At 61.4% G+C, this 27,382-nt stretch overlaps 1 protein-coding gene across 3 annotated transcripts; it reads right to left on the bottom strand.

Annotated features, from left to right (window-relative positions):
* Positions 1-422: 422 nt before the first annotated feature.
* On the bottom strand, positions 423-24,274 carry LDB1 (LIM domain binding 1). Of its 3 annotated transcripts, none has more exons than XM_034061818.1 (11): positions 24,132-24,274; positions 5,488-5,590; positions 4,885-4,929; positions 4,592-4,667; positions 4,168-4,270; positions 3,761-3,933; positions 3,413-3,535; positions 3,160-3,243; positions 2,801-2,924; positions 2,358-2,506; positions 423-2,005 (listed from the first exon to the last, which is right to left on the bottom strand). In XM_034061818.1, exons 1-11 carry the CDS (start codon positions 24,154-24,156, stop codon positions 1,775-1,777), a joined length of 1,236 nt encoding a protein of 411 aa, XP_033917709.1. In that variant the 5' UTR covers positions 24,157-24,274; the 3' UTR covers positions 423-1,774. The 3 variants fall into 3 exon arrangements, with proteins under 3 accessions (XP_033917709.1, XP_033917710.1, XP_033917711.1); XM_034061819.1 differs by having other exon boundaries at positions 2,364-2,506; XM_034061820.1 differs by lacking the exon at positions 24,132-24,274 and adding an exon at positions 14,570-14,601.
* Between the last annotated feature and the right edge of the window lie 3,108 nt (positions 24,275-27,382).

Here is a 27,382-nt window from a genome sequence, read left to right as displayed (position 1 = left end):
ACCCCCAGGGACAGCAGAAGGAGGGGGACACAGCACATCCCCCCCCGCGGCTCGGCCACCCCCTGCAGTCCCAGCCACGAGTGGGAAAGACACAGGGTGCAACCACGGCCGCAGAGGGACACGAGCTGTGAGAACCGGGGGGGGGCAGTGGAGAGAGCAGGGTGCACCCCCGACCCCCCCACCCCGCAGGGCTGCTCCGCCAGCCCCGGCTCCCTTACACACACACGAACCTCTCGCACACGCACCCTTGCACGCACACACGCACCCCCCACCCCAGCCACCCCCACCGCAGCGCTCACTGCAACCCCACCTCGGGGGGGCCAATCCCCGGCTACCCCCCGAGGCTGCTGGGGTGAGCTGGTGAGCACGGCCGCCCCCCCCCCCAGCACCTCCCGTCTTCTCCTTGGAAGAAGCCTGGGAAGGGATTATTTTTTTTTCCTTTTTTTTTTTTTTAAACCAAAAAAAAACCCCAAAATTATTATTATTTTTCTCATCGTTTCCCCTAACATCAATGGAGGCACCTGCTCTAGGGATAACACATTGAAAGAACAGTATCGTACACACTGTCTACAGCGCGGAAATGTACAAGCACGAGGTACACGAACCCGAGGGAGGGAGCGGGGACAACAGCACACAAGATTTACATTGAGGAGGGGGAGCGGGGGGGCTGACCCCCCCCGGCCCCTGGAGGGATTTAGAAAGGAAGTCTGCAAAGTCTCTCCTTGGTTTGAAGCTCTCCGAACTGGATATAAAACGAGACTCCCAAGAGAAGAAGCCTGTACAAAAGTCAGGACAGGGTGGGAGGGTTCAGGGCAGGGAGGGGGGAACCGGAGAAAGGGCTCGGGGGGGGGAGGGGCTTTCCCATTTTTTTTCCTTTTTTTTAAACTTACAATTTTAATAATATTATTTTTTTTCTTTTTCTTAAAAAAGACAAAAGAAGGAGGTACCAGGGGCTGCAAAGGGGCCCCAGGCGGACTCACACGGGGCAGGGGCACACAGGGGCAGGGAGCTACAGCAGAGGTGTGGGTCCTCTGTGACCCCGTCCAGCTCCATCAAGCCCCCCCACCACACACTTCTTGTATACAGAATTCCCCCCAGCCCTGCTGCGCTCTTGCCCCTAGGAGCGAGGGGAAGGGGAGGGTGCAGGAAAGCAGGGATTCCGACAGGCCCTTATCCCCAACACCACCCCAGCGCAGCAGGATCCGACCCCGGATGGAGCAGGCTTCGCGGCAGAGCTGGTGGCACAGGGAAGGCTTTCCATCACTGGTCACCCTCCACCAGCCCCACGTCGGGCTGGGGATGTGCAACCCCGCTGCAGGCGGCTGCCCAGCAAACCCCAGCCATAGGACCCAGGAGGAAAGAGGAAGAGGAGGGTATCTGGGCTGTGCCAGACCCCAATACACTGCAGCAGCACACTGCCGGCTTCCCGGTCATGCCAGCTGCTGCTGACACCTCCCACCTAATTCCAGCGGGCAGGGGCTGGGCACATTGGGGGGCAGGGATGAGAAGCTCTCCAGGGAAGAAGCAGGGAGGAAGAGGGAGAAGAGGGAATAACGCAGCTACAGCCCCGGAAACCCACCCCTGCACTGGGGTCCGGCAGGGAGGCAGGCGTGGGGGGAGCGGGGAGGCGGCGGGGGCAGAGGGCTGGGGGCTGCTCTCCTGGCCGTGCACCCGCCAATCTGCCCCCAGTACCTCGCCGCTTCCCAGTTACTCTCCGTTGCAAATGTACAGGTAGATCGGTTGGGACTGAGTCCACGGGGCGGCGGGGGGGCCGTTACTGCGACGCCTGCGACGTGGGGTTCTCTGACTTGCTCTCCTGGCTGGAGGGCGGTTTGCTGTTCCAGGGGCTGTTGGCCCCCAGCGCCGGCGAGTTGTTGAAGCTGTCCTCGTCGTCGATGCCGTTGGCGGCGTCAAACTGCGTGTTCTCCAGCCGGGTGATGAGCCGCTCATCCTCATCCCCAAATTCCCCCCCCATCAGCGTGGGCTCGCCTACCACCATCACATCCTGAAAGGGGAGACGGTCCCGAAACATAATCGAGGTGGGGGGAGCCCGGGCTGCCAGACCCCCCCCAAACACCACAGTCCCTTTCCCCAGCCGTGAGGCCACCTCCTCATCTCCATCGCAGGACCTGAGGCTTGGGCACTGCATGGGGCAGCACATCCTCACCCTGTTGCAGGGGAGCGAAGCAGCTCAGGGAAGGCAGCTGGGACACCCTCTTCTTCTCCCCACCACCCAGAGAGAGCCGAGGGTACAGGCAGTTCCCAGGGGTCTGGCCCTAGATACCCCCAGGGGCTGGGGCAGGGAGCCCTCCCCTCCACCCCGGGGGAGGAAGAGAGAATGGAAACGGGATGCTTACAGGTACCTGACTGGACAGGGCAAAGGTGCTGGCTGGGCTCTTCTTCTTGCTGTTGCTGTTGTTGGTGTTTCCCCCACCGGAGCTCATGGTGCTGCCCCCCGACATCTTCCTTTTCCGGCGCTTGCTTGGCTGCTGCCGTGCTGGCTCCGCTGGTAGAAGAGGAAGACATGGTTCCGATGGGAAGGAGTCAGTGCCCTCCAGCCCCTTGTCCGCAATGACATGCCTCCCAGGGCAGCATCACCACCCTCCTCCCCGCTGCAGCTTCACCGTCCCTCCGGCACAGCGACAGGAGGGGCAGTGGGCTGCCTGACTCACTGCCCCCAGCCTCACAGGACAAGGCCAGGGATGAGCTCTGGAGCTGGGAAAAGCCTGTGCCAAGGAGAGGGCCTGATCAGACAGCCCTGGAGACCTACAGGCAGCAGGGCAGGCAGCATGAGACTCACCAGGCGGAGCGACCATCCGCTGCCACTTCTGGAAGAGGCAAGTCTTGAGGCAATCCCGGGGACTGAGGCTGTAAGTCTTGTGCCGTGACATGAGCTCCTGCATTGGTTCTAGGATTACACAGAGCTGCATGGAGCAGACAGACAAGGGGGTTAGATCATGATGCTCCAGGCCCCAGCAGACCCACTGCCCCACAGCCCTCTGCAGCCCATCTTCACGATCCCTCCTGCAGAGCCTGCCCCATTGCCCCCACCCCACGGGCAGCCAGGCATCGGGCAGCTTGGAGCACAAGAGGTGGCCTCCCTGGGTCCACCCTGGATGAGGAGGAGGCCTTCATCCCTCCCTTTTCCTGCACACTTACTCGGAGGTAGTTGAGTGTGGAGTTTGAGAGCCCACAGCGGGTGATGTTCTTGGATAACTGGTCCAGCATCTGGGGGTCCTGTGCCTAGGAGTGAGAGATACAGATGGCTCAGCTGCATCCAGGCTGGGGATGGGCCTCCCATGCCCCTGCCTATGATGGGGGTCAGGGCTGAAGTCCCCCAGCTTTTGCTGCATGAAGAGGACTGCAACCCCTTATCACTCGTGCCCCAGAGGAGCTCCGGAGTGGTACTCACATGCATGGCAAGGATGCTGCGAGGGATGAGCTCTCGATGCTGGCGGATGCTGAAATGCCACGTCTTTATCCTCATCATGTCGTCAAACATGAACTCCAGGTAGAGCCGCCCCTCCACACACACCTGGGCAGGGCACAGGGTCAGGCACAGGCTGCTCCCACTTCCCCCAGCCCACATCCCCTGGGAACCCACTCTGCACACTGGGGACACCCTCCCAATGGCTTGTCCCTGCCTGCCATGAGACCTGGCACAAGCCAAACCCAGGAGCCCACACAGGACTGTGGCCATCACAAGGGCACACTTGACTGAGCCATGAGGGGCAGGAGAATCCATGGGCACAGCCGGTACCTGGGTGAACATGGGCTTGCCGTGCTGCGTGACCATGGTGCACTGGTCACAATCCAGCGAGACGAAGTTGTTGTGGAAGGACTCCTTGGGGTGCTTGAGCACATAGTAGAGCTCTGTGGCCCCCCCTTCAAAGATGCTGCGGAAGTAACGGGGAATCAGAGTCCGGCCAATCGCTGGAGTTGGAGAAGGAGGAAACTCTGGTCAGTAAATCTGGACCACGCAGATGTGCCTTGGGGCTGTGTGTGTAAAGCATCCCCCATGCCTGCAGGCTGAAGGCAGCTGAGCTCTAACACCCTGCCCACATCCCCCTGTGCAGCACAACTACCCCCCTGTGCAGCACAACTACCGTGTCTCCTGCAAGAGGGGCAATAATGCCCTGGGGAAGGAGGACTCAGTCTGGTACTCACTGTATCTCTTTGGTCCATCCTCCAAGCAGAAAGTGATTGTTAACATGGCGTCATCCTCAAAGAACTCCGTGGTAAAGGCATCCCACCACAGATTGTCACATTCCTGGGGATGGCAGATAGATGCTAGGTTATGGGGAGGAGAAGCAGACAGACCAACAGAGAGCTTCTGGATGCCAGCACAGCAGCCACATGCTCAGCCCCTGGAAGGCTGCATTCCTGGCTGATGGATATGGGTCTGATGAGGCCTGTCCCACAGCCAAGTGAGGGACAAGGCACTTGGGGACCTGCTCAGCCACTGCCAAGGGGATTTCTGCTAGAGCCAAGGCAGCTTGCGAGGGCAGGCAGCACACAGGACCCCATCCCCAAAACACACACCTGGGAGCATCCTCCCACCCTGGCCACCCCTCACTGACCAGATCCTCACCTCTGTCCAGTTCTGCAGCCGCTTGTTGAGCTCGAATATCCTGTAGTCAGTCTGGTTCCCGTACGGCGTGTGCCTCCTGCCCAGAGAGCAGAGCAGTCAGGGGGGGAGGCAGCCACAGGGTGGGGAAGGGTCCTGAGCACATGGCAGAGGGACACACAGCCCCTCCAGGGCTGGGCAGAGTCAGAGCATCCCATCCCAAACCCCAGCCAGCAAAGTGCTGGCACTCTAAGGCATCCCCACCATGGGCACAAGCTCCCCTGCCAGCAGGGTCCCTGCCAGCCCTCTGTGCTTACCCGATTCCAGGCTCCAGGTACGTCGGTGGGTACATGGGAGTAGGACTGGGGGGGGAAGAGATGCAGGTAGGTCAGTGCTGGGAGAGAACTCCCTCCTTGCCCACCATAACTCCACTTTCCCTGCAGGCAGGCATTGGGCTCACTGGAGGCGAGACCCCACACATGGTGCAGGCTGAAGCCTGGCTGCTGGCATCAGACAGCCCCATGGGGTGACCTGTACCCCTGAAACTGGGCTCTGGTTGGTGTTCCACTGCTCCTGGTATGAGGCCTGTGGCTCTCTAGGGACATGCCCAGCTCCTCTGCAGCTGGGGCTGGTGCCAGGCAGGACAGAGGTTGGAGAAGGGGCTGTTTTGGCAGGAGCTGAGAATGCTCCTGTCCTGCATCATGCCAGGGGCTTGGCCTGACAAGGGGCTTAGTCTCACAGAGCTCAGGGACCTGGGGGCTCTCTTCATCCCAAATATTACCATTTCTCCCCCCATTCCCACCTGTGCCTGCTCCAATCCCCTCTCCCCTTGCACTACCTCAGCTGGTGTGCTGCACTCTCTGTATGCTACCCAACAGAGACACCCTAGGGTGCAGAGCCCTCCCCAGGCCCCGGCTCACCCCACATCTCGATCCAGCATGGTGCCCGGGTGGAAAGGGGGGAAGGCGTTGCCGTTCGGGGGCTCCTTTGGCGAGTACAGCTTGAATGACTTAGAGGAACAGCCTGGAGAGAAAGAGGGGACACGGGTCAGCTGGGGGCACGCTGCGGGGAGGAGGGAGGATGCAGGACCAGCCAAGCCTCCATCAGCACAGCCCCATCCTGCCTCTGCTCCCCACCAGTGCCAGCCCAGCCCCTTCACCCCACACACAGGTCCAGGTCTTGCCCAGGCAGGATGGGACCCACAGGATCAGGACTGAGCTCTCAGGATCAGCAGCCAGAGGGGTCCAGCACCATCTCAGGCATCTTCCACTGGTGCCCAGAGTTTGCCAGTTCTTAGCTGGCCTGGCTTTGCGGATGGTGCCAGAGGGAGACAGCCCCTGATGAGGTAGGGGGAATGAAGACACTGGCTAGGCCCTATCATTCTATCCTCCCCCAGCCCCCCCTCCCATGCTGCTCCTAATCCCACCGACCGGACCCTGGAATCACACGGGATCTTTTTGCTGACCTTTCTATCGTCATGGTGACGGGTGAATAATCACCCAGAGGGACGGATGGCTGGTCCCCAGGCAGCAACCATCTGCCGCTTGCTCAGGCAGGCAGCGGCTGCTGGGCTCTGGGAGGACAGAAAGATCCCACACACCAGCCCTGAGCAAACCACCCCAAACCCTGGTTGTGCCCCCCAACACTGGGGCAAAGAACAAGGAACCCATGGAGGACCATGGGGTGCGATGTGGCACACAACATGTGCAAGCCAGCACCCATCTCTGAAAGAAAGCTGGGGACCCCCCAGCGCCTGCCAAGGGGAGACAAGGATTCCCATGGGATACACCTGCACAGCCCATCCAGACTCCCGAGGGGCTCCCATGCTCAGCAGCCCCCTCCCACTGCCGGGCAGGTTTTGGGGAGCGGCGGCTGCATCAGCCCTCCGTGCAGCAGCCCCGGCACACCCCGCGGCTGGCAGGACCCGGCACGCTGCAGCAGGAGCTGCCCAGGCACGCAGCTCCCCCTCGGCACAGCCGGGCAGACGGGCTGACCTGGATGGGGCGCAGCGGTGGGCAGCGGGCCAGGCAGCTCCGGCTCCACCGGCTCAGCCAGCACCGCCGCACACGGGCACGTCTGCCCATGCCGCGCTGCAGGCACAGGGCAAGAAGCCGGCTGCACCAGGCTGCTGGATGGGGACAAGGAGGGATCCCCATCGGCTGCCCCTGTGCCTGCAGCCCTGGGCTGGGCAATTCCCAACACCCACAGGCTGCCAGTGCTGCAGAAAGCGAGCCCACTGGTGGAGAGAACCATCCGGGAGGCACTGCTGCCCAACCGCACATCACCGCACAGCCAAGTTGCAGGGAAGAGCACAAGGATGAGACTGGAGCAACCACCTGGCTGCAATGGATGAAGAAGAGGAGCAAAGACTATCAGGGTTAAGGGAAGCAGGGCCAGCAGCTCTGGGACCCAAGATGTTCAGCTTGGTGCAGCCTGTTAACTAACACAGGAGCCCAAATGACCAGGGCATCACCATCAACACTGCTGAGCCACTTGTGACCCCAAGCCTGCAGTCACAGCAATCACAGACAAGTAAGAACCAGTCAAAAATAGAGGGAGTCACCTCCTCAGCATTAAATCCAACTTGCAACAGAGGAAATACTCATTTCACTCCTTGATCCTTGTCTTCCTGGGGCCCTGGTGCCTTCCTGCTGTGTTTCTCTGCAGCAGCCAAACCCAGCCTCTCCCCACCAGAACACACCAGCCCCTGGGGGCTCACTGCTCCTGCTCCTCGCTCCTGCCTGCCCGCAGCCAGGAAAAGTGGGGCACGGCACCGTTTCTCATTTAGCTGCTAACAACAGCAGCCCCTTGCTCTTACCCAGCCTTCTCATAGATAAACATTTCTGTAACAGGGAGCTTGGTGCTGGGGTAAGGGATTTTGTGCTTTCTGCTTTACCCCTGCCAACTTGTGCCCAATGGGAATGACAGCTCAGCTGGGACTGCACTAGAAGCACAGCACTGCCACCTCCTCCGTGCTGCTGTTGAACAACACAACGTCAAAGCGTGCTTGATTCGTAGGAAACTTCCCATAAGTGCACATCTTCTGTTGGAAATGAACCGATTCCGCAGGCAGAGAGAGCAGTGGCTGGAGAAGGAGCTGCACTGCTCGGTTGCTGGTCACCATGTCTTCTGGGGGGGAGAAAAACTCGGACCCAGCAGGTCTCGTTCTTCAATGCTTTGGTTTTATTCACCAGTGAGAGATGGAAGGAAAAAGCCCTCATGGTTTCTTGCTGTCCTCAGTCCCTCTTGCTTCTTGAGGTGCAAGAAGGTCTCATTAGGTGGTGAGACAGAGACTTCACTCTCCATCTATTCTGCTTCTCGTGCTCTTGCCTAGCCCTGTGCTCCTGGAGGTGGGACAGTAGGTGAGCCAGCCCACTGCTCCAACCCAAGCATCCATTTCTATCCTGGACCTTCCCAAGCAGGTTAATATGGACACAACCTGCTTTTGGGGCTTCACTGAGTGACCTATCTCAGGATCTAGAGGAGTGGAGAGGAGCCTGCTATGTGACCTCAGCAACAGCGGCATCCTGACCAAGTATTATTTTTAACAGAGCATAAAAAATGTTACAGGATTCAGTAGTTCTCAGTAAGGCTAACAATAGCCTTAGGATTGATACAGGCTGCCTGGATCCTACACTTGCTGTACACACACTACACACGTTACATGAAATAACACAGTTAATATATAGCAGCATCAACACCAACTTTTACCAACACAAGGGTCTCGCTGTCTGGTCTGGGAGATCTCTCCATCACCTCCTCTCCTCTTCAGGCTCCCCAGCTCCCTGTAAGCCCCGTCCCACCAGGTGCCATGACCCAGACCCAAGGATGCGGCCCTTTCCCAAGCTCAGCGCTTGGCCCCAGCTGATGTCCCCCATGCCCCTGATGCCCCCTGTTTCAAGCACAGAAGATCCAGGCAGGATCCAGGCAGGCTCAGTGCAAGCAGGGATGCTGCTTGGCATCTGGGTGCGAGATGCCCCTGTAGACCCCAGGCTGATGGGAGCAGCTTCCCTTGCCCATCCCCAGGCGCTCCCCCAGCTCCACAAAAACACATGCACGGTCGGCAGGGAAAAATCGAGGCTGACGCTGCAGCTGGTGAGCTACCAGCCCAGACAGGCCCGGGCAGACAGCACAGTGCCCGTGGCTGGCTCCATGGCTCCTCCTCAGCAGGGAGACAGAAGGGAACCCCACAAAGGGATGCCCCAGCTAAGCATCCTCTGAGGCCAGGTCCCCGGCTGGGGGCAGGATGGAGCTGGTCAGCACTGCACAGGGCTGCCAGGAGAACCGGGGCAAGGAAGCAGCTCTGTGTAGGCAGGTGCATGGGAAGAGAAGGCAGCGCTCTGCCCATGACTCATGCACAGCCCAGCCCTCTACCTGCCTTCCCCTCTGCTTCCCTGCAGGAAGCTCTCCCGGTGCACTGCCCAGTGGGTTCACTGGAGCAGGAACAGTCAAAACCCTAACCAAGCCCCAGAGCTGGTGGAGTCAGGAGCACTGCAGGCACCTTGCAGAACCACCACAGCCAGAAGACACCAGGCACTGGGAGCGGAGCTGCCTCCCCAGGCAGGGGACAGGCAGGGCCTTCCCTGGTGCCTGGCAGGGAGAACAGAGGGGAATGCAGGCAGGAATGCACTCCACTCACTCTGCCTCACCAGCAAGGAGCTGCCGAGGACAAAAGCATAGGAATGAATGCCTGCATCACACACCTATACCTGTGGTTGCCAGCAGGAATCAGTGCTCCCCATCCCAGAGAGGAGCAATCCCTGGCTGGGCAGCCAGCACACTGTGCCAGGAGCAACACTCAGCAACAAGGCAGGGGCTCCAGAGGCTAAAACACCCTAAATATGATAAAGATAAATGAAGAAGCGGAGCTTGAAAGAGGCCGCAGGGTTGCGGCTCAGCCGGGAGCATCCTGCTCCTCCCAGCAGCCCAAAGGACATGAAGAAGAGAGGCCAGCCTTCGCTAGAGGCTGTGGATGCTTCCCGGCATGCACCGTGCCTGCTTCCTGGCTGCCTAACGAGGCTTTAAAGTGTAAATAGCGGCATTGTTTTGCAGGGCTCCTCGCCGGGGTGTGGGAGCTCAAATAGCTGCAAGAAATCCATCTGCCCAGCCCAGCCCCGCTGCTAGGGCTGCCGCCGGGTGCACGGCCCTGCCTCAACTCATGTGGCTTTGCCCGGTGCCGGTGCCTGTTGTCCAGGAAACTGGCAGGGCTGTGGGGCAAACGTAGAGAAGCATCCAGAGCAATGGAGCAGGCAGAAGCACATGGAGCAGTCTGTAGTCTGCACCTCAAAGCTGCCTTCATCTCTTCTTTCTCCTCTGCTTCAGGAGGGGATGGAGTGAGGACAGTTGCAAGGCCTGATGTCCTTATTAAACTGGAGCCCAGGATCCCACACCAAGGCATGGCACAAGCCATCATCAGTGACAGTCTCAACATGCAGCAATCCCATTTGCTTTGAAAACACAGAACTGACCCAGCCGAAGCTCCCAGAACACCATGATTTCCAGGGAACAAGAGACACTGCTCCTGGAAGAGACCATGGGATGATGCCATGGACCCAGTGGCATTCAGAGACCGAACTGAGCCAGCACACCACTCATTCCTGACCTGCATGGAGGCAAAACCTGCAGCACCACTAGCCCTGCTGCATGCAGGGATTACCCTCTCACTCTTCTCAAGCCACGCATCTGAGCCAGCCACAGAGCTTATCCTGACCACAAGCTGCCTCCCTGCCTGCACCACATGGCTGTGCACAGTGTCCCCTGTGCGCAGGGCAGCAAGGAGGGATGCGTGTCCCACCTCCAGGCTGCACCACGGAACTGCACATTATGGTGAACATCAGTGATGAGCTATCCGAAAAGCATCAGACAAGGAGGGCACAGACTGGGATATGGATTTCTGGGTCGAGGCTCAGAGCAGCCCCACAGCCTCAGGTGTGCCAGAGCCCAGGGTCTCCTGAGAAGGCCTCCTATGGAGCTGGGTACTCGGTGGGGTCCCCTGGGGACCCCCACTGACCTGTGGCAACCCCAGGGATGGCAAGAGTCCTGTTTCAGCCCTCCGATGATTCAGACACGTGGATGGGGATTTCTCCAGGAGGGAAAACGGGAGAAGAGCACGCCCTGCCAATTGCAAAACAGCCTGAAAATTGAATCACGTCCAAGGCTGCAAGCCCCAGATGCAATCCCACAGATAACCCAGTTTCAGCTCCACTACTATCAACTTACCACGAGGCAGTCATTTCCTGCGACTCTCGGGGAAATATCCCACTGTCCCTAATTACCTCTTTCTGCTCACCGCCTCAAAGACGATCCATAATCAAACAGTGCCGGTTTCAGCCTCAGGAATGCACCTTTCACAGTTTGGCCACTTTCCCTCTCACTCAGACCCCTGCACCTGGGGCCCCTGCCACCCTGCAGGGCTCCTGCAGTCATCAGTCTCCATCCCTCCCACAGCATGCGCTGGAGCAACATCGACAACAAATGACATGGTGTGAGAACCACAGGGATGGAAAAAAACACCCTTTTTTAGCATCCCATGAAAAAGCCCCTCCTGAGAAACTGGGATTTTCATCTTCAAAGTTTGTTTAGGCTCTGCAGCAGAAAGGGAAATCTCACAGCCACGGCCAACCATCGCCACGGCCCTGCAGAGCCTGCAACCAGCATCTTGCCTGCTATGCACATGGTGCAGCAAAACCACATGGCGCTATGGGACTGCTGCTTGGGGCAGCCCTCCATGGGGGCAGGATCTGCTCGGGAGGGCCGGAGCTGAGGCAGGGCAGCACAAGGCTGAGGTCTGTCCTTCTGTCGGCTGTTAGGTTGCTCCTGGGCCCCAAGCACCGCTGCCTCGGAACGCCGGAGGCTGTCAGCCCCCACGTGGCGCATGGAGGGATGCAATGCTCCACCTCGTTCCTCACCGCTGCCAACAGCGCCGAGTGCTGCACGCTGGGACGCGTAGTCTCTGGAGATGGCGGCAAGGCCGCCGACAGCCGCCTCACTCCATGTTGTGTCCTAGGTGGAGTCCCACAGCCCTGGCAGGCAGCCAGCCACCCGCTCCAACAGGGAAAAGTGCTGGATAACTCCTGCTGCGAAGATGGGATGCTGTGGGAGCTGGCGCCTCCCAGCTGCCCGCACCAGGGCGGTGTGTGCCGGGGGGCAAACCTTGATGCTGGGGTGTAGTGCTCGCCCCAAGGTCCGGACCGCTCACGAATGGGAGAGACGGTGTTAGCACGGTGGGAACCTGATCGCTGCAGCTTGCAAAGTGTGTCCATTGCTTCTTCAAGCTGTCAGGGCAAGCCTCTGCCCCCCTGCTTAGCCTGAACTTCTCTCTCTTTGGGAATTGAGTCAAGAGGTGATATGGGAGCAGCTGAGCAAGGGACGGGGCAGACTCTGGCAGCACTGGGACAGAGCAAACACTTGTGGTTGCTGGAGTCACTGTGCTGCTGTGCTGGCAGCACGTGCTGCTGTTGGCACTGGGGCTTCGGATGATCAGTGTGGGATGGAGCCAAAAGCCATGGGAGTGAAGGGACAATCACACCTGTCTGGTGCTCCCAAGGCATGAGCAGCCCAGCCTCAGCTCCCGGCCCCAGCACCACTGTACAAGCCGTCTCCACCATGGCAGCACAGCCCCAGGGAAACCCTCTCTGCTGGGCATCCCCTGTTGTAACACCAGTCTGCCTGAAACAGCAACCAGTGGGTGAGCAAACCTCAGTGCAGCAACCACTGCAACCCATGAACACACACGGCACAAACAACAGCGGGAGCACCCCATCCCCAGGTCGCTCGGAGCACGGGAGGTTTCTATGGGAAAGGGCCAGAAGCGCTGCAGCGTTCTGTCAGCACAGAGAACCCGTGTATGTGAGGCTGACCTCAGGCTCACGCCAGTGCAGAGCTGCAGGTGCAGGCTGGCACACTGGCAGAGACCACTCTGGGACAAGCACTGCTGCTGCCCTGCCAGGCAGGGGACAGCCTGCCCATATCCCATTCCCACTCCAGCTCCCTCTGCTCCCACAGCACAAGGGGCTGTCACTGCTCTTCAAAGGGAAGTGGAAAGAGGCTCCAAGTCCCCAGCCTGGGGCACCTTTGCTCCTAGCAAACTTCTGTGGCTTTTCACTGGCCTGTTCCTATTTCACATGGGGTGTGACCTGCTGCAGGCAAGGGGAAAAGTCCCCACCAAACAGCAGGTAAAAACCTGCACCACCAAACCCTCCAACCCATGTCCCCCATGGATCACAACTTTTCTTTCTCTTATTCAAGCAGCACAACCCACATGCGGCTCTGCTCAGCGCTTCCCTCCCCAGTCATTAAGGCACGCTCGGATCACAGACCTGGGATTTCTACAAAACCAGGAGAGCAAAGACCACATTTGGTTCTCCCTTAGTGAAAACCACAATTCTCTCATGACGAGAACACTTCAAAACCTGGTGCTTTAAAGAAGGAATAAGGACACCGAAATTTACCCATACTTCAAACAGAAGCCGCAAGAGCCGATGCCTGGCGGACACTGGAAGAGTCGCTGCTAAGGTGCTAGCTAAGACAAGGTGTATGGGGAGAAGAGACAGGAACACCCCAGGAGGAAGGAGGTGCTTGCTCCCACCCTACTGCACACCCACGAGCTGGCTTAGCCCCTCCTAGTGAAAAGGGAGCAGCAGAGGGGTTGTGATATGGGGGGTGCACCGCTCTGGGCCCCATGTGTCCTGAACCTACTGCTCACACCTCCCCCAGGGACCGGCTACCACCTCTTGTTCGGGCTCCTGCTGCAGCACCAGTCTTGGCAGGAGCTGCTCCGCAGGCTCCTGTTGCAGCGCCTGCCCCTGCCAGCCCGGGCTGCAGTGAGGGGACCAGAGCTGCCTGAGCTGAGGAAGCCCAGGTGGCACTGCCATAGTGTCCTCATCACCCATCCCAGGCAGGTGGGCTGGCTGGGACCCATGGAGGTCAGAGCCAGGCCAGCCACCAGAGATCAGAACAGCCTGCCAGAGCATGCTGTGCTGGGGGGTTTCAGGGGAACACCCCCCACATAAGACACCCCTCTGCAGCCCCGGCACACTGATCCCCAAACTGGAGCTGCAGCACTGTCTCCCCAGTCCCGAGGATACTGCACGCACCCCCAGCCCAGGCCCTGCTCCAGCTGCCCTGGGCCCAGCCAGTGCTTTGTCTACCAGGGAGGACGAGCCCCTCTGCCCACAGCCCCCAGGCCTGGGCCCCCGCAGTGGGCAGCTCCTGTGAGAAGTTGTGTAGCCACCCTCTGTTTGCATCCCCAGGACCTCTGATTCCCTTCGAGGCACCCGTGAGAGGCTGGCGGGACCCTCCAAGATGCAAGCAAGGATGAAGTTGCAGCGGGCAGTGAGGGGAGGCCAGCGTGCAGCCCCTGGAACTGGGCATCGGCACTGACAGCACCCATGGGGGGACCGGAAGGGTGCGGGGCAGCTGTCAGAGGGCTCGGGCAGGGGATGGAGCCAGGGGAAGAACAAAGAGAGCTGCGGGCTGGGATGGAGCAGGGCACGGTGGGGCATGGGGGCTGCCGGCAGCACCCCGCGGGGCTGGGGATGCCTCTCTGAAAGGCGAGAGCTGGGGGATGGAGCGAGGAGACAGACGGGGAGGGGGGAACAAGCAGGGGAGCTGGTGGGGAGGGGATGAGCTGGGAAGGGTCAGGGATGCACAGGGGAGCTGGGGCAGAGCAAAGGGACGGGGGAGCTGCGCAGGGATGGGGAGAGGAGCGGGGAGGCAGCGAGGAGCTGCGGACAGGGATGGAGGCAGAGCGGGGCCGGAGGGGCGGGCCCCGGGGCCGGCAGCGGTGCGGGCGGGCAGGGGGCTCCGGGGCTGCACCGGGGCCGTGCGGGAAGCGGCGGCGCGCGGCGGCCGCGCACAACTTCGCAGGCGCGGGGGCGGCGCGGGCGGGACCCCGGCCCTCCCCTCCCTCCCCCCGCACCGAGCGGGGCCAACACCGGAGGGGAGGGGGGGTCGGGACCGGGAAACTTCCGCGGGGGGGGGGGGGGGGGCGGGGTGACTCACGGCTTGGCGGCGGGCGGGGGTCCGGTGCGGCGCGGGCGGCGGGCGGGCGGGCGCTGGGCCGCCGCGGGGGCGGGGCGGGCGGGGCGCGGGGCGGGGCGGGGGCGCTTCCTTTGTCTGCGCCGCGGCCGGGACCACAATGGCTGCGGCGGCGGAGACCGAGACCGCTCCCCCAGCACCGCGGAGCGAGGGGGGAGCCCCGCAGAGCGGCACCCCCGGCATGGGGCAGGCAGCGGCCGGGTCCAACGGGGAGGTCGGTCCCTGCAGGGAAAGGTTTGCTTCCCCCGGCAAAGTTGGGATAAAAATACACCTTTTCCCTAGTTTGCTCTGGGCTCCCTTTGAAGTTTCCCAGGGTTTGGGTTTTTTTTTAGCCCCGTGAAACTTGTTTCCCTTTTCTCCCAGTTTCTGGAGAGGAAAAATCAAATACAAGCGTTTCATCGGGGAGGGGTATTCAGTGTAAAACATGATGGTTTGCAATTGCCAACAGACCCAAAGGGTCTCTGTCCCTGACAAAACTCCGACCTCCTCCAACCAGGAGTGTTTATAAAAAATGGAAATGTAAGATTGTTTTTTTCTGTAAAAAATATTCCATTATGAAAATTTCCATTGGAAAACATCCCATTTTTCCTATTCCCCCTTGCCCCACACCTGCCTCTCACACGCACTGCCTGCTCTAGCACACCATCCTGGCACAGACCTCCACTCCCAACCCAGCAGCAGGGGCAAGGCACAGCACCCCAGAGTCCAGTCTGGTCCACACCAGAGCCTCGACAGCCGCCAGCTCCGGGTGAGAGCACCAGGCTCAGCACATGAGGCTGTCACAGGCACACAGACACACATGGGTGCATCTCTCCCTGCACACACTGATGGGCCGCATGCACTTGCACATCTCCCAGTCGCCTCTTGGCACACCCCAGGGCACAGGCGACTTCCCACACCTCTCACTCACAGCACCAGGCCCACACCCCATCCCCTCCCCAGAACAGCAGCTGTGGGATAACACAGACACAACCGGTTGGGTCCCACCAAGCACACTTAACAACCCAACAATGCACAAAACCTCAATCATGAGGTTTTGGGGGTGTTCTGTGTCTGTGCACCCCCAGAGCCCTGTGCCTGAGGAGCACTGGGGGCAGCCTCCTGATCCTCAACCTGGTGTGCTGCTGTCTGGGACCAGCTCTGCAGCAGTATCCCCCTGTTCCTGTCCCTCACACTGAGTGAGGCTCCATTCCCATGCTGGTCCCCATCACATCATCATGCCTGATTTCCACTTGCAGGCTGACTTTCAGTGAGCAGCGCTTCGCAGAAGCACGTGGATAAACAGAGCAGGGCTCTTTGTAAAACCCTGGTAAACAGAAAAACTCACTACAAACCCAAAAGCTTCAGTGATACCCTGCTCCATGAAAGGTACGTGTAGCTGGAGGTACCCACACTGCTGGCGCTGCAGGATCAGGACATGGGGAATGCTGTGAATGCCCTGACATGCTGCCCATCACCCTGCCAGCCTGTTATCTGCATGTCAGCAGGTGAGATGCAGCAGACTGCTACCTGCCATCCATCGTTAGGCCAGCAAACCATGCTGACTGTAACACCAGTGACAGCTATGGCATGGTGCAGCCTTCCTGGTCAAGATAGGCCATTAAACACAGCCCACCCATATCCTGCTCCCACTCCAGGGCTCAAGGATGCATGAGGCACAGCCATCCACCAGCGCTCAACACCAGGCCGTTACTGCAAAATACTCCAAAAATGGGTGGTTTGCCCCTGTACCAGCACCAATGCCATGGTCAAGGGGACCAGTGAGAAGCACTCACTGGTCCCCAGCCTGGCACATCCACAGCAAGCATGCCCCAAGCCATTTATCCTGGGGCTCAGCAGCCCTCTGGGACTGCTCACGTGTCCCTGCTCGGCTCTGACGACAGCGCTGGACTGGTCCACGTGGCTGCAGCAGCCCCAGCTGTTTATGGTTATAGCCGAGTTAATAATTAAATAGATGCTGGATGGAGAGCAGAAGGGCTGGGATGCAGCTGGGAAGCGTGTGTGGTAGCAACGGTGGTGGGGGAGCCCCTTCCTTGCGATGTGCTTGTGGGGGGAGCAGGGGGTGATTCCAGCTTCCCGGGTTTTTTGTGATGGGGCACTGCATCCCCTGGATCCCAGCCCATACTCTCCCCCTCACGAGGGCCTCACGCCTGCCTGGGTTCCCCAAAGCCCAGCCCTGTTCCAACACCCACTGCAGGTCTCGGCCAGGGAATTGGCAGCAAGTTGGGAGCAGGAGTGAGCAGAGGGATGCACCCTGAACACACGGATGGGAAGAGCCCAGTGGGCACCGTGGCAGTCAGGGGAGCCCAGGTCTCTGTGATCCCCATGGCTGGGGCTCACGGTGCCCACAGAGCAGTGTGAGGGATCCCATGCGAGCAGGGTGGCAGGGGCAGGACATGCTCACACTGACACCCAGCAGGCACAGCGCAGGGATGTGGACACATGCTTACATAAATAATAACAATAAAACCCTGCTGGCCCTACACACAGCACAGGGGCACGGACTGGCCTGGCACTTCAAACCTCCTGCAGCTGTCCGAACATGGGCACCGTCACATGCACACAGATGCAGCCTGCAGTGATGCACACACCCCAGAACCCCCTTTCAGGAGTACAACAGCCACACACCCCCACCCCAATCCTACCACTTTTCAAAGAGAAATATGCTTTGCTTCCCTGTTTCTCAAGGAGGGGCTTCTCCCGCCCCTTAAGCTACGTACACCCAGATCAAGGGGGGCCTGGGCCAGGAGGGGCCCCCTTTTTTGGCTGGAGAAGGCATGGCTCCATCTTTCCTAGCTCCATGTTTCCCCAGGAGACAGGCCTGGGGGAGGCTGGAAACTCAACAGTGAGTCATGCTGGGCAGGCAGCAGATCCTGGGGGCTCCTGGGATTAACCCTTCAGAACCAGAACTGCTTCCAGACACCCAGAGGCCCATGGAAAGCCCAGGGGCTGGCAGGAAAGCACAGCTGCCAGGCCAAGGTGCAAAGTTATGGGGTCTCATCTTGAGCATCGCACAGGGGATGGAGACGAGTACACGAGCACTGGACAAACTGGAACCAAGTGACCGTCCCCTCCAAATGGAGGAGGTGAAGAAAGATTACAGAGGGTGCAGGACCCCAGAGCACACAGGGTTCATATGGAGTGCCCACCCTCACATCACACCTTGCTCTGGCACGGTGGGTTGGCCGCAGCAGTCCCTGGCTGGCCACATGCTCTGAGGGGAAGACGCAGTCCAAAAACAAGCTTTGGCAGGTCCTGCTAGCAAGGGGTTTCCGCACAGCACCAGGGAAATGCCCTTCAGCATTCCCGTGCTGTCCCTGAGACACTGAAACATTTGTCCTGCAAGAGCTTGCCCCGCATGGTCACTGCATGGCCACCCGCAGCAGTGAGCCCTGGCCCCTTTGGCAGCGGCCCAGGGCCAGCCTGCCAGAGCCGCAGGGTTTTAAGGCTCCTCCAGAGGCTCCAGGTGGATTCGCTCATGTTACAGGAATGGTTCATTTTACAGCCCCTTTCCTGGCCTGGGATCCCACGGTGGGGAGGGGGTGACATGGAGCATGGCTGTGCAGCCCCAGCATCCTGCATCTGCTCACTGTCCCCAGAGAAGACTTGCACCCCCTCCAAGGCACAGACACTGCTTAAGGGGAAGCTAAGGCACAGCTCTTGACATGCAGCCCCACAGAGCACCTCTGTCCCTGGTCTGCTGCTCCCCCTCTGTCCCCTCCCTGAGCCACAGCAGGAGCCTGGGCATCCCCACAGAGACTGCACAGCTGGGAGCTGCCCCCCCAGCTCCCAGGGATAAGCACAGAGCTGGTATCCCCCACACGTCACCATGCCCTCCTGTGTTGGAAACCCTCCCGGAGTAGGCAGGGGACATCACCCAGGGCCATGGCCACATGCAAGTGACTCAATGCAGGTAAGTCTCCATCGACAGGGCCCACCCCCCTGCACTCCCCGCGCAGTGCTGCCGAGCGCTCCGGAGCAGCGCACCGAATATAGCAGCATCAAATAGCTCTATCAATAATGCATCGCTTCTGCTTCCTCTCGCGGCCGTGTTTTCGTTGCTAACATGCGTGTCCTTCCTGTTAGCGGCCTCCTCCTCCCCACCAGCTAGGCCAAGCAGGGACACGGCTGCCTAGGGAACAACAACGGTCCAACTTCCACCAGGAGTGGACATGCAGCCCCATCCACCCCGCTCAGGAGCAGCCCGGGGCTAGAGGGGGACCGCAGCATACCCTGGCAGCAGGCACAGAGCCTCGGCACGCTGCGGCTGCCCAGAGGATTTGGCAAGGGCCGCTGAGCTGGGAGGAGCACGACGGCATCTCCCTGGCCTCAGTGGGGAAATGCCCCTCCGCAAGGATTCCTGGCAGCCTGGTATCCCCCGCACCTGGGCAGCACCCCATTCCTGACCAAGTCACTGCTGCCCTTCGTCGGGCTCTTCCAGCAGCCTGTGCTGCCATCCCCGGCAGGGAGAGAGCCCTGGCTGCCTTGCTGCTGCCTGCCCCTGCCCGCGGCTGCCCCAGGCTCACCCCGGGCCGGTCGGTGCAGGCAGCTCGGGGTGCCCGGGCCTGTCCCGTGCCGGCAGAGCTGTGTGCACGCCATGTGCTGTGCTGCCATCTCCTTCCACCGCCGCGGAGGCAGGGCAAGGGCATGCTCCCAGCGCCATGCAGGGGAGGGAGGGTGGGCAGGGGTAGCCCCGACTCTCGAGGGCAGCCCCATGCGCGGCCCTGGCTGGAGGAGCATGCATGGGGGGGAGCAGAGGTGGCACAAACGGCTGCTGCAGAGCTGCCCCTGCCGCAGAGGGCTGACACCCCACAGCCCTTGCCCACTGTGTCCCCAGCGTGGCTGGTGTCCCAGCCCGGCTGCACAAACCCGGCTGTGCCCCCAGCACCAGCCCCTCGCTGTGCAGAAGCGGGGATGGGGTTGATGCTCCCACAGAAAGCAGGGCTCCGTCCCTGTCCCCCCAGCTCCTGCCTGTGACCCCCACACTGTGGGGCCATCCTGGGGCAAGGCACTGTCACCCTGGTGCAAAGGGACCTCTGGGACCTGCCTGTGGAGCCTGCAAAGCCAGGGTCAGAGCGAGACTCTGCAAAGGGGGTGGGAGCTACACCCCACAGGGCCCCCCCAAGAAAGGAGCTAAAGAGGGGTGTGGACAGGGCGTTATCAGCCACCGCACGGACAGGGTGGGATCAGGGCCGGGCAGGGGTTGATGCCTGCAACAGGAGAGATTATGCCCTGGGTCTAACGTTTGCCCCCATCAGCGACCTGCCTGAGAGGGAAGGGGACAAGAAGCTGGGGGGGGGGGGGGGGGCTGGTCTGACAGCTCTGTGGGAACCCTGTCCCTCCTGACACCCACCAGCACCCCTGCCCAAGGGGGACATCCCATGTTGCAGTGAACCTCCCAAAACCCTGTCAGCATCACCCCTGCTGTGGGCACCCCATCCCTACCTAGAACCCCCAGGATAGAGGCCAGGGGTCCTGGGTGGATGGCTGCCACTATCCCTGCTCCAGGAGGGGCCCAGCAGCCCCCTGGCAGCCCTGCCAGTTCCCCAGCACCCTACCCCTGGCACTGGCAGGAAACCACAGCCTCAGCCTGCAGGCAGGCTGATAACGGTCACCAGCCCCATCCCGCCTGCACCCCCCACTGCCCGGGGAGGGGGCACCCAGCCCAGCTGCTCCGGGGCACAAGGTAAAGAGCTGTACCCACACCATGCACATGGCAGCCCCACAGGACCCATGTCATCCTGCATGGAGCTGGGGGCTCTCACAGGCTGTGCCAGCCGTGCACAGGATGCATGTCCTGCCCCTGCACAGGGCACATCCTGCCCCAGGACGCACCAGCAGCCGTCGAGCATGGGCACACATGCTGCTAGCGCGCTTATGGCACAGCACACAGCCCCGCACCTTGGGTGTGCAAGCAACACGGATGTGGCTGGGGAATCCCACAGCAGAGGGGAGGAGAAGGTGGCAGGAGTGATCTGAACATGCAGGGGATGGGCAGCAGATACTTGCCCTGACTGGGGGCGTGCAGCCCTGCATTGCTGGCTACGAGCACTGCTTGCCCCAGGGGTCTCATCCTGCTGTTCTGCATGCACCCACTGCTCAAGGGAGCAGCTTTCACAGCAGCTTTGTGTTGAGCAGACAATACCATCTCTGGAGTAAAATCGAGCCCAGCACCAGCACCCAGCGCTGAGCCCACCACTAACCCATCCACATTTCCCTGGGCAAAGAGGAGCCATCAGCAGGGTGAGCTCGCACTGACCCTAGGGATTGTTGCCATGTGCTCAGCCTCAAGCCAATGCTCAAACCCCTAAGGAACACTTTGTCAAGCACCAGGTAGCCACAACCCCATCCTGACTTTGCCAGATAGTGGAGGGTACAGACAAGCAACACGATGCACATGGCATCTCCTGGGCAGCCACTTTCCTGCACAGAGGGGAGCGGGGTGGATGGCACAGTCTACCCAAACATCACCAGCAACACGAAGAGAGCCTGGGCAAAAGCACAAGGACACGCAGGATGAGGCCTTGGGACCACTCACAGCATACCCATGTGCACCCCACGGTGACAGGCAGCCCCAGAGGCTGTTTCAGAGCCAGAGCCCACACGCACGGGGGTTGCCTGACCCCCCCGCGGCAGTGCTGAGCCCGCCATCCCTCTCCCAGTGCATCTGTCACAGGAGGCATGTGGCACAGCTCGGCCTCGTGACGGCGGGGGATGCACAGCACCAGCCCCACACAAGGGAGGGAAGCGGCAAAGGGCTGTCCCCTGGCCGGGCACATCCATCCTGGGACCTGAAACGCGTGGGTCGGGAAGTCCTCCCTCCTGGCCAAGGGCTGCGCAGCAGGCTCCCTGTGAGGCGGCCCAGGGAAGGTGCTGACCTCTGGAACATCGCTTCCCTGCCATGAAGCCAAAGCAGGAGCCAGCCCTGCAGGGAGGGAGCAGGACTCCACTGCCCTCCCCCCCCTGCACTGACACCGACACTACAGGGGGACAAATAATGATCATAATAAAAATGATTACAAAAGACAGCGTGGAGCATGCCGGGAGAGCAGCACCCCAGGGGCCAGGACCCCGCTGGGGTCTGGATGCCAAGGCCTGCCCACTGCAAAGGGCTGAACCCAGCAGCCAGCCCTGCTCCTGGCACCCCAGGCACCCCGGTACCACTGCTGCTGTGCCTCCTCCACCCAGCCTGGCACGCTCTGCTTGCTCACAGCTCCATCTCTGGGGTGGGGGCCAAAGCCCCTCAATCTCCATTGACCCCAACAGCTCCCCACCACCCTCAGGCACAAGAACCACAGCAGGCTCCCGGTGAAGCTGCACCTCCCTGCCCCAAAGCTCTTGCAGAGCAGGGTGAGGAGCAGTGAAACATCCCTGAAAGGGGTGCAAGAGGAGCCGCAGCAGGGCAGGATGCACTCCTGGCATGGCAGGTAACGTGTCACCCGCCTGGGAGGGCACAGTTTCTAAGGGGGCACAGCTGAGACCCCCCCAGCAGCAGCTCCCAGGCAGGAAACTCCTCCAAGTTAATGCAGCCCCAGAGCAGGCTGGGCAGCGGCTCATTAAATGTTTCTGGCTGGCGGGAGGCCAGCGCAGAGCTTGTTTTCTCTATATTCCGATAAACAGTCCGGGGAGGGAAGGGGGAGGGGGGCGCAGGCTCTGGATGTGCCACCCAGCCCCGGCGGGCAGCGGGGGGAGCGGCGGGGGCACCCGCCAGTGCACACACATCACACGCACCCGCGTGTCCTCCAGCACCGGGGGTCATGGATGCGACACCAGCACACGAAGCCATCCGCAGGGATATCCCAGCTGCGGGGTCACCCCTCGGCCCCCTCCCTGTCACTGTGCGGAGGGAGGACCCCCCTCTTTGCGCCCACCAACATGGCGATGACATTCCCGGTGGCATGGGGCCGGCTCCCGGGGGAAGCGATGGACCCTGCCGTTAGACACAGCCACTCTGGCTTCACCTCTGCCCGGGGGGGGACGCCAAGGCCGGGGGTGCCAGGAGGGGGGTCCCAGCCGCAGGGTTTGGGGTGCCCGCCGTGCGGGTGCTGTGCCTGCTCGGCCTGGCTCGCAGGGAGGTTCACGTGACTTTCTGCTTGAGGAAGCAGCGCTCTGGCAGCTTCCAGTGGGAGATGGAGGAGGAGGATGGGGGAAGGGGCCGCCTGCCTTCATGGAAACACGGCGGAGAGGCGCAGGCAGCGCAGGGGAGGGGGGGCCGCGGCGCAGGGGCACCCCCCTGCCCGCACCGAGGATGTAGCTGCAAACCCCTCGGTGGAGGCAGCGCTAGAGGATGCGCAGGGACCATGGGCTGTCACTGCATCCCACTGCTCCCCAGCATGGGGGTCCCAGCCTGGCAGGAGGCTCTCAGGATCACCAGGCACTGGAACACTGTCACAGGAGCTGGGATGAGAGGCGTCCCTGCTGTTCCCCTGTAGGGACCCCAAGTGCTGTCTGCCCAGGGAGAGCAGAACCCCTTCCCTGGGGCCTTCCACTGGGAGCTGCTGCTGGAGAAGGCTTCAGCAGCCCTGTGGGACCCCTGCCCTGACTTGCCCCCAGCACAGCAACATCCTGCACACAGCAGCAGGCGATGCAGCCAGCACAGCAGCCCCAAACCTGCCCCAGGCCTCAGGCATCAGGGTGAGCATTGCTATGGCAGTATCCTTGACTGGTGCTGAGACCTCACCAACTTGTCACACCCCCAGGGTACCCCAGCCAGCCCATGGGGGACAGGGTAGAGGAGACACCCCAGCATAGCCATGAGGGGGGTACCCACACCTACCAGCAGCATGCCCAAGCCCCTCCAAGGACCCTGTGCCCCATACCCACATGGGCAGAGGGGCACCCCACAGAGCTATTGCCCTGGCTATGGGGGTCTAAGGTTACACGGTTACCCCCCACATTGCCAACTGCACACCTGCCCAATGTCCCCGCAGCACCCTGCCTGCAGGGTCCCAGCCCTGGTGTTACCATTGGCACCCATAGTGTGGGGTACCAGCACACATACTGTTGGATCCCAGCCCCGTGAGCAGAGCTCAGCATCCACACTAAGGGGGCTCCAGGACCCATGTGGTGAAGTCCCAGCCCTGCAGCCAGACCCCAGCACCCTGCAGATTTTAGCCCTTACAGCTGGACCAGAGCAGCCATACCAGGGGCACCACATCCCTGTGGCTGTACCCAGTGGCTAAACCACAGTGCCGGGACCCCAGCCCCCACACGTCGCTGACCCCTGATCCGGAGCTAGACCCCAGCCCCGAGCCACAGCACCCGCGCTGAGTTGTTTCCTGCCCCACAGCCAGCTCCCAGCAGCTATGCCTCGGGGAGCCAACCCCACAGCCACACACCAGCATTAACGCAGCGGGGACCCCAGCCCCATAGCCAGACTCCAGTCCTCGTTCTTCGAGAGCCCAGCCCCATAACCAAATCCCAACACCAACGCCACGGTGCCCCAAGCCCCACAGCCAGACCCCGACACCAGCGGGGCTCCCGCCCCATAACGGGCCCCCGTTATCCCCCCGCCGCGGGCACTCACCAGGGCATGCACAGCCCACTGACATCTTCACATGCCTGGCCCGGCCGGGGGTCACAGCGCTCGGCCCGGCCCGCGGGGGTCTCGCATGAGCGGCGCTCCGCGGGTTCCGGCGGGCAGCCCCGCGCGGCCGCGGGCACGGCCAGGGGCGGGCGCGCCGCGGACCGGCGGCAGCGGGGGCGGGCGGGGCGGGGGCCGCGGCGGCGGAGCGGGAGCGGGGGCGGCTGCGCCGGCGGCGGGCGGGCGGGCGCGCCTCTGCGCATGCGTGAGACGTACCGTTCTTCCCCCCACTACACACACCCTCCCCTTCGCCTGGCGGGCGCGTGCGCGCTACGTGCGTGCGCGCTCCCCGCAGCCGCCCGGTGCCGCGCACGCGCGAGCGCGCACCGCGCTTCCCCCCCTCCTTTCCCCTCTCCCCGCGTCACCCTGAGGGCGGGTGGGCGCCGCCATGTCAGGCACAGGCGCCCGCCCTCAGCCCCGGGTCCTCGTCATTCCACCCGGCAGGCCCTTTGGCACCCGGCCCGGCCCTGGGCACTGTGAGGGGAAGGGGGGAGGCACAGAGGCCCCCAGCGCTGAGGAGGTGCCCGCACCTTGGCCCTTCCCCCGCGGTCTGCGGCCGCCGCAGGAGGGAGGGGACCTTAGCGGGGTGCGCAGCCCCCGAGCCCCCATGGGTCAGGGCTGCGAGCGCTGCGGGCTGGGTAAGGCGGCGGGGCTGGGCCTCCCCCGGGAGCTCTCACCCTGCCAGGCTTCCCCCCGCCCCGGGGGAGCTCGGCGCCTCTCTCCCGGGCCCTGCAGAGGCCCCGGGCTGCAGCTCCCGGCAGCGAGCCAGCAGCAAGCGCGGCCTCGCCGGCTCTTTGCTGAGGCGGGGAAAGAGGCAGGGAGATGGCGGAGGGACAAATGCAGGGGCAGTGAGGAGCGCACCAGGAGAGCCCCGAGCCTCGCACGTCCAGATCCCAGGGCAGCTGGGGCTGTCTCCACACGGGAGGCCGGGGAGCGTGACAGGGAGTGCTCAGCATGGCTGCTCACCATGAGCGTGCATCGAGCTGGTACCAGTCCCTCACCCCGGGCACCACTGGGCTGGAGGAGGGTGAATGGTGGGAAGGGGTCAGGCAGCCCAGAGCCAGGGACAGACTGGAAGGAGGGTTTGCAGCATGTGGTGGCACAGCTGCGGAGGTCATGGCTGGTGTTTGCCGTGTGCAGATGGCAGGGGTTGCTGGGGTCTGCGCTGCACCCGGTGCCATGCAGCAATACCACCGTATCCCTTCACCTTCCCAGGATGAAGGCCAGAGAGATGCCAGGACAGGAGCTGCACCATCTGCCCCATAGGCACCACCACTCCCAAGAGGAGCCTCACGCAGCTCTGCAGGACCTTGCATGCCTGCAGCAGGAGCAGAGCCTGGTGTGGCCTCAGCAGCCCCATCTGTGGAGGTGGGTGCTGTCCCTCTGCTCCCCTGCCAGGCTGCAGCCCCAGCCCCACGGTGGGAGCAGTGTCCTGGCAGAACAGACTGCCTGGGGAGCCTGGGCCCCTTCTCCCTGCTGAACCAGCCCATCTGCTCCTGCCCGGGTGGGACTCACATTCCTGTTCACTGAGTGTCCTTTAAGCATCACATGGGTTAGAGCTCTCCTTTGCAGGCTGTTCCCATTAGCCTGGAGCAAGCTGTGTGCATTAGGTGCAGCATCAGGATGGGCTATTCACAGATCTACCTCGCCAGGGATACAATCAACACCCATGCAGGGAGGGGATCTGAAGGGCTGGGATGGAACATGCACATTTTCTTTTCTGCCTGTTGTTTGTTTTGCCTTGTAAACCAACAGGAGTGCCTGGTGCTGCCCCTGGGCCAGGAGAGCACCCCCGCTGTGAGTCCAGCTGCGGTATGGAGGTGCATGTAGTTTTCTTTTTGCTTACACCCCAGGGTTGCCATGTGCAGATGTGATCCCATGTGCAGGACTCACAGCAGGCTCTGTGAGGGACAGGCCTCGCAGTGCTGCAGGGTCTTGCCACACGTAGGCATGGAGCAATTGGGCAGGTCACTGCACACTCTGGATGTGCTCCAGGGAGAGGACATGGAAGGAGAGGACAGTTTAGAGCAGGAGGAAGAAAGGCAGTTCTGAGGGCAACATCACTCTGGATCCCTGTTAGCAGAACCCCAAGTGCTGGGTTATAGGTTTTACCAAAGTGACTTGTTCCTTGCTTTAGACATGCTGAGTTCAGAATTACCTTTCAGAGAGGCAATGCTCCTGGGGTGCAGATGGAGCCTGGAGCACTTCCCAAGCTTCCCTGCTTCCTCTGCACTGCCAGTGGCAAGAGTTGGCACAAGGAGCCTGTTGTTACAGCCAACTCAATCTCCTGTACGCAGCATCCAGGGGTGTGCTCAGACCCCTCTTTACCAACTCACATGCAGGACCCAGTGGATGCTCTCACATGCGGGTCCACAGCCCTCCAGCAGAACTCACCTGCCTGGCTGCTGCTCAGCCAGAACTTTGGCCAGACAGAGGTTCCACTGAGAAGCTTGGTAGGTGCTAGGGGCGTGTTAAAGAAGATGGGGAGCAGCTCCCCTGGGTGAAAGCCTGTTTGTTGCTAGGGAAGAGCAGACCCTGTGAGGCAGGAGGTGATGTGGGACGCACAATTGCAGATGAAAGTCCCTTGTGGGAGGGGTGGAAGGAAGAAGCAGAATGAGCTCCGTGTGTCAGATGTGCCGGGGCTCAGTGACCAGGCATGCAAGGCTGAACAAAGCAGCTCTATCCTGCGGATCCCCAAGGGAATCTGACCTAGGGAGGTCCATGCCCCCAGGGACAGGGTAATTAGCCCCCCCCCCCCCGGGCAAATCCTGCAACACCAAGCTTCTACCCACATGTCTGAGCTGCAGTTGTGCTGCTGTGAGCAGATCCCTGCACCCCAGGAGATGATCTTGCTATCTAGGAGTCAAATGAAAAGTTTCAGGAGGTGACAGCACCCAAAGGACCTCTTGACAAAGGGTCCCAGAGCAGAGACAGGCTAGGGACACCAGCACCCCCTGCCCCTCCTGGGGGAGCTGGCTCGGGCTGCACTTGTGTCATAGAATCACAAAATGCTTTGTGTTGGAAGGGACCTTAAAGCTCGTCTGGTTCCAACCCCCTGCCATGGGCAGGGACACCTTCCACTAGACGGGTTGCTCTAAGCCCCATCCAATCTGGCCTTGAACATTGCTAGGGATGGGGCAAATGAACCAAGCTTTTCCTCCTATCTTGCATGCTCCAGGTAATTTTCTGCGTGC

The sequence above is a fragment of the Melopsittacus undulatus genome, chromosome 4 (assembly GCF_012275295.1).
Source record: "Melopsittacus undulatus isolate bMelUnd1 chromosome 4, bMelUnd1.mat.Z, whole genome shotgun sequence".
Taxonomy (NCBI): domain Eukaryota; kingdom Metazoa; phylum Chordata; class Aves; order Psittaciformes; family Psittaculidae; genus Melopsittacus; species Melopsittacus undulatus.
This window is presented reverse-complemented; position numbering and strand designations above follow the sequence as displayed.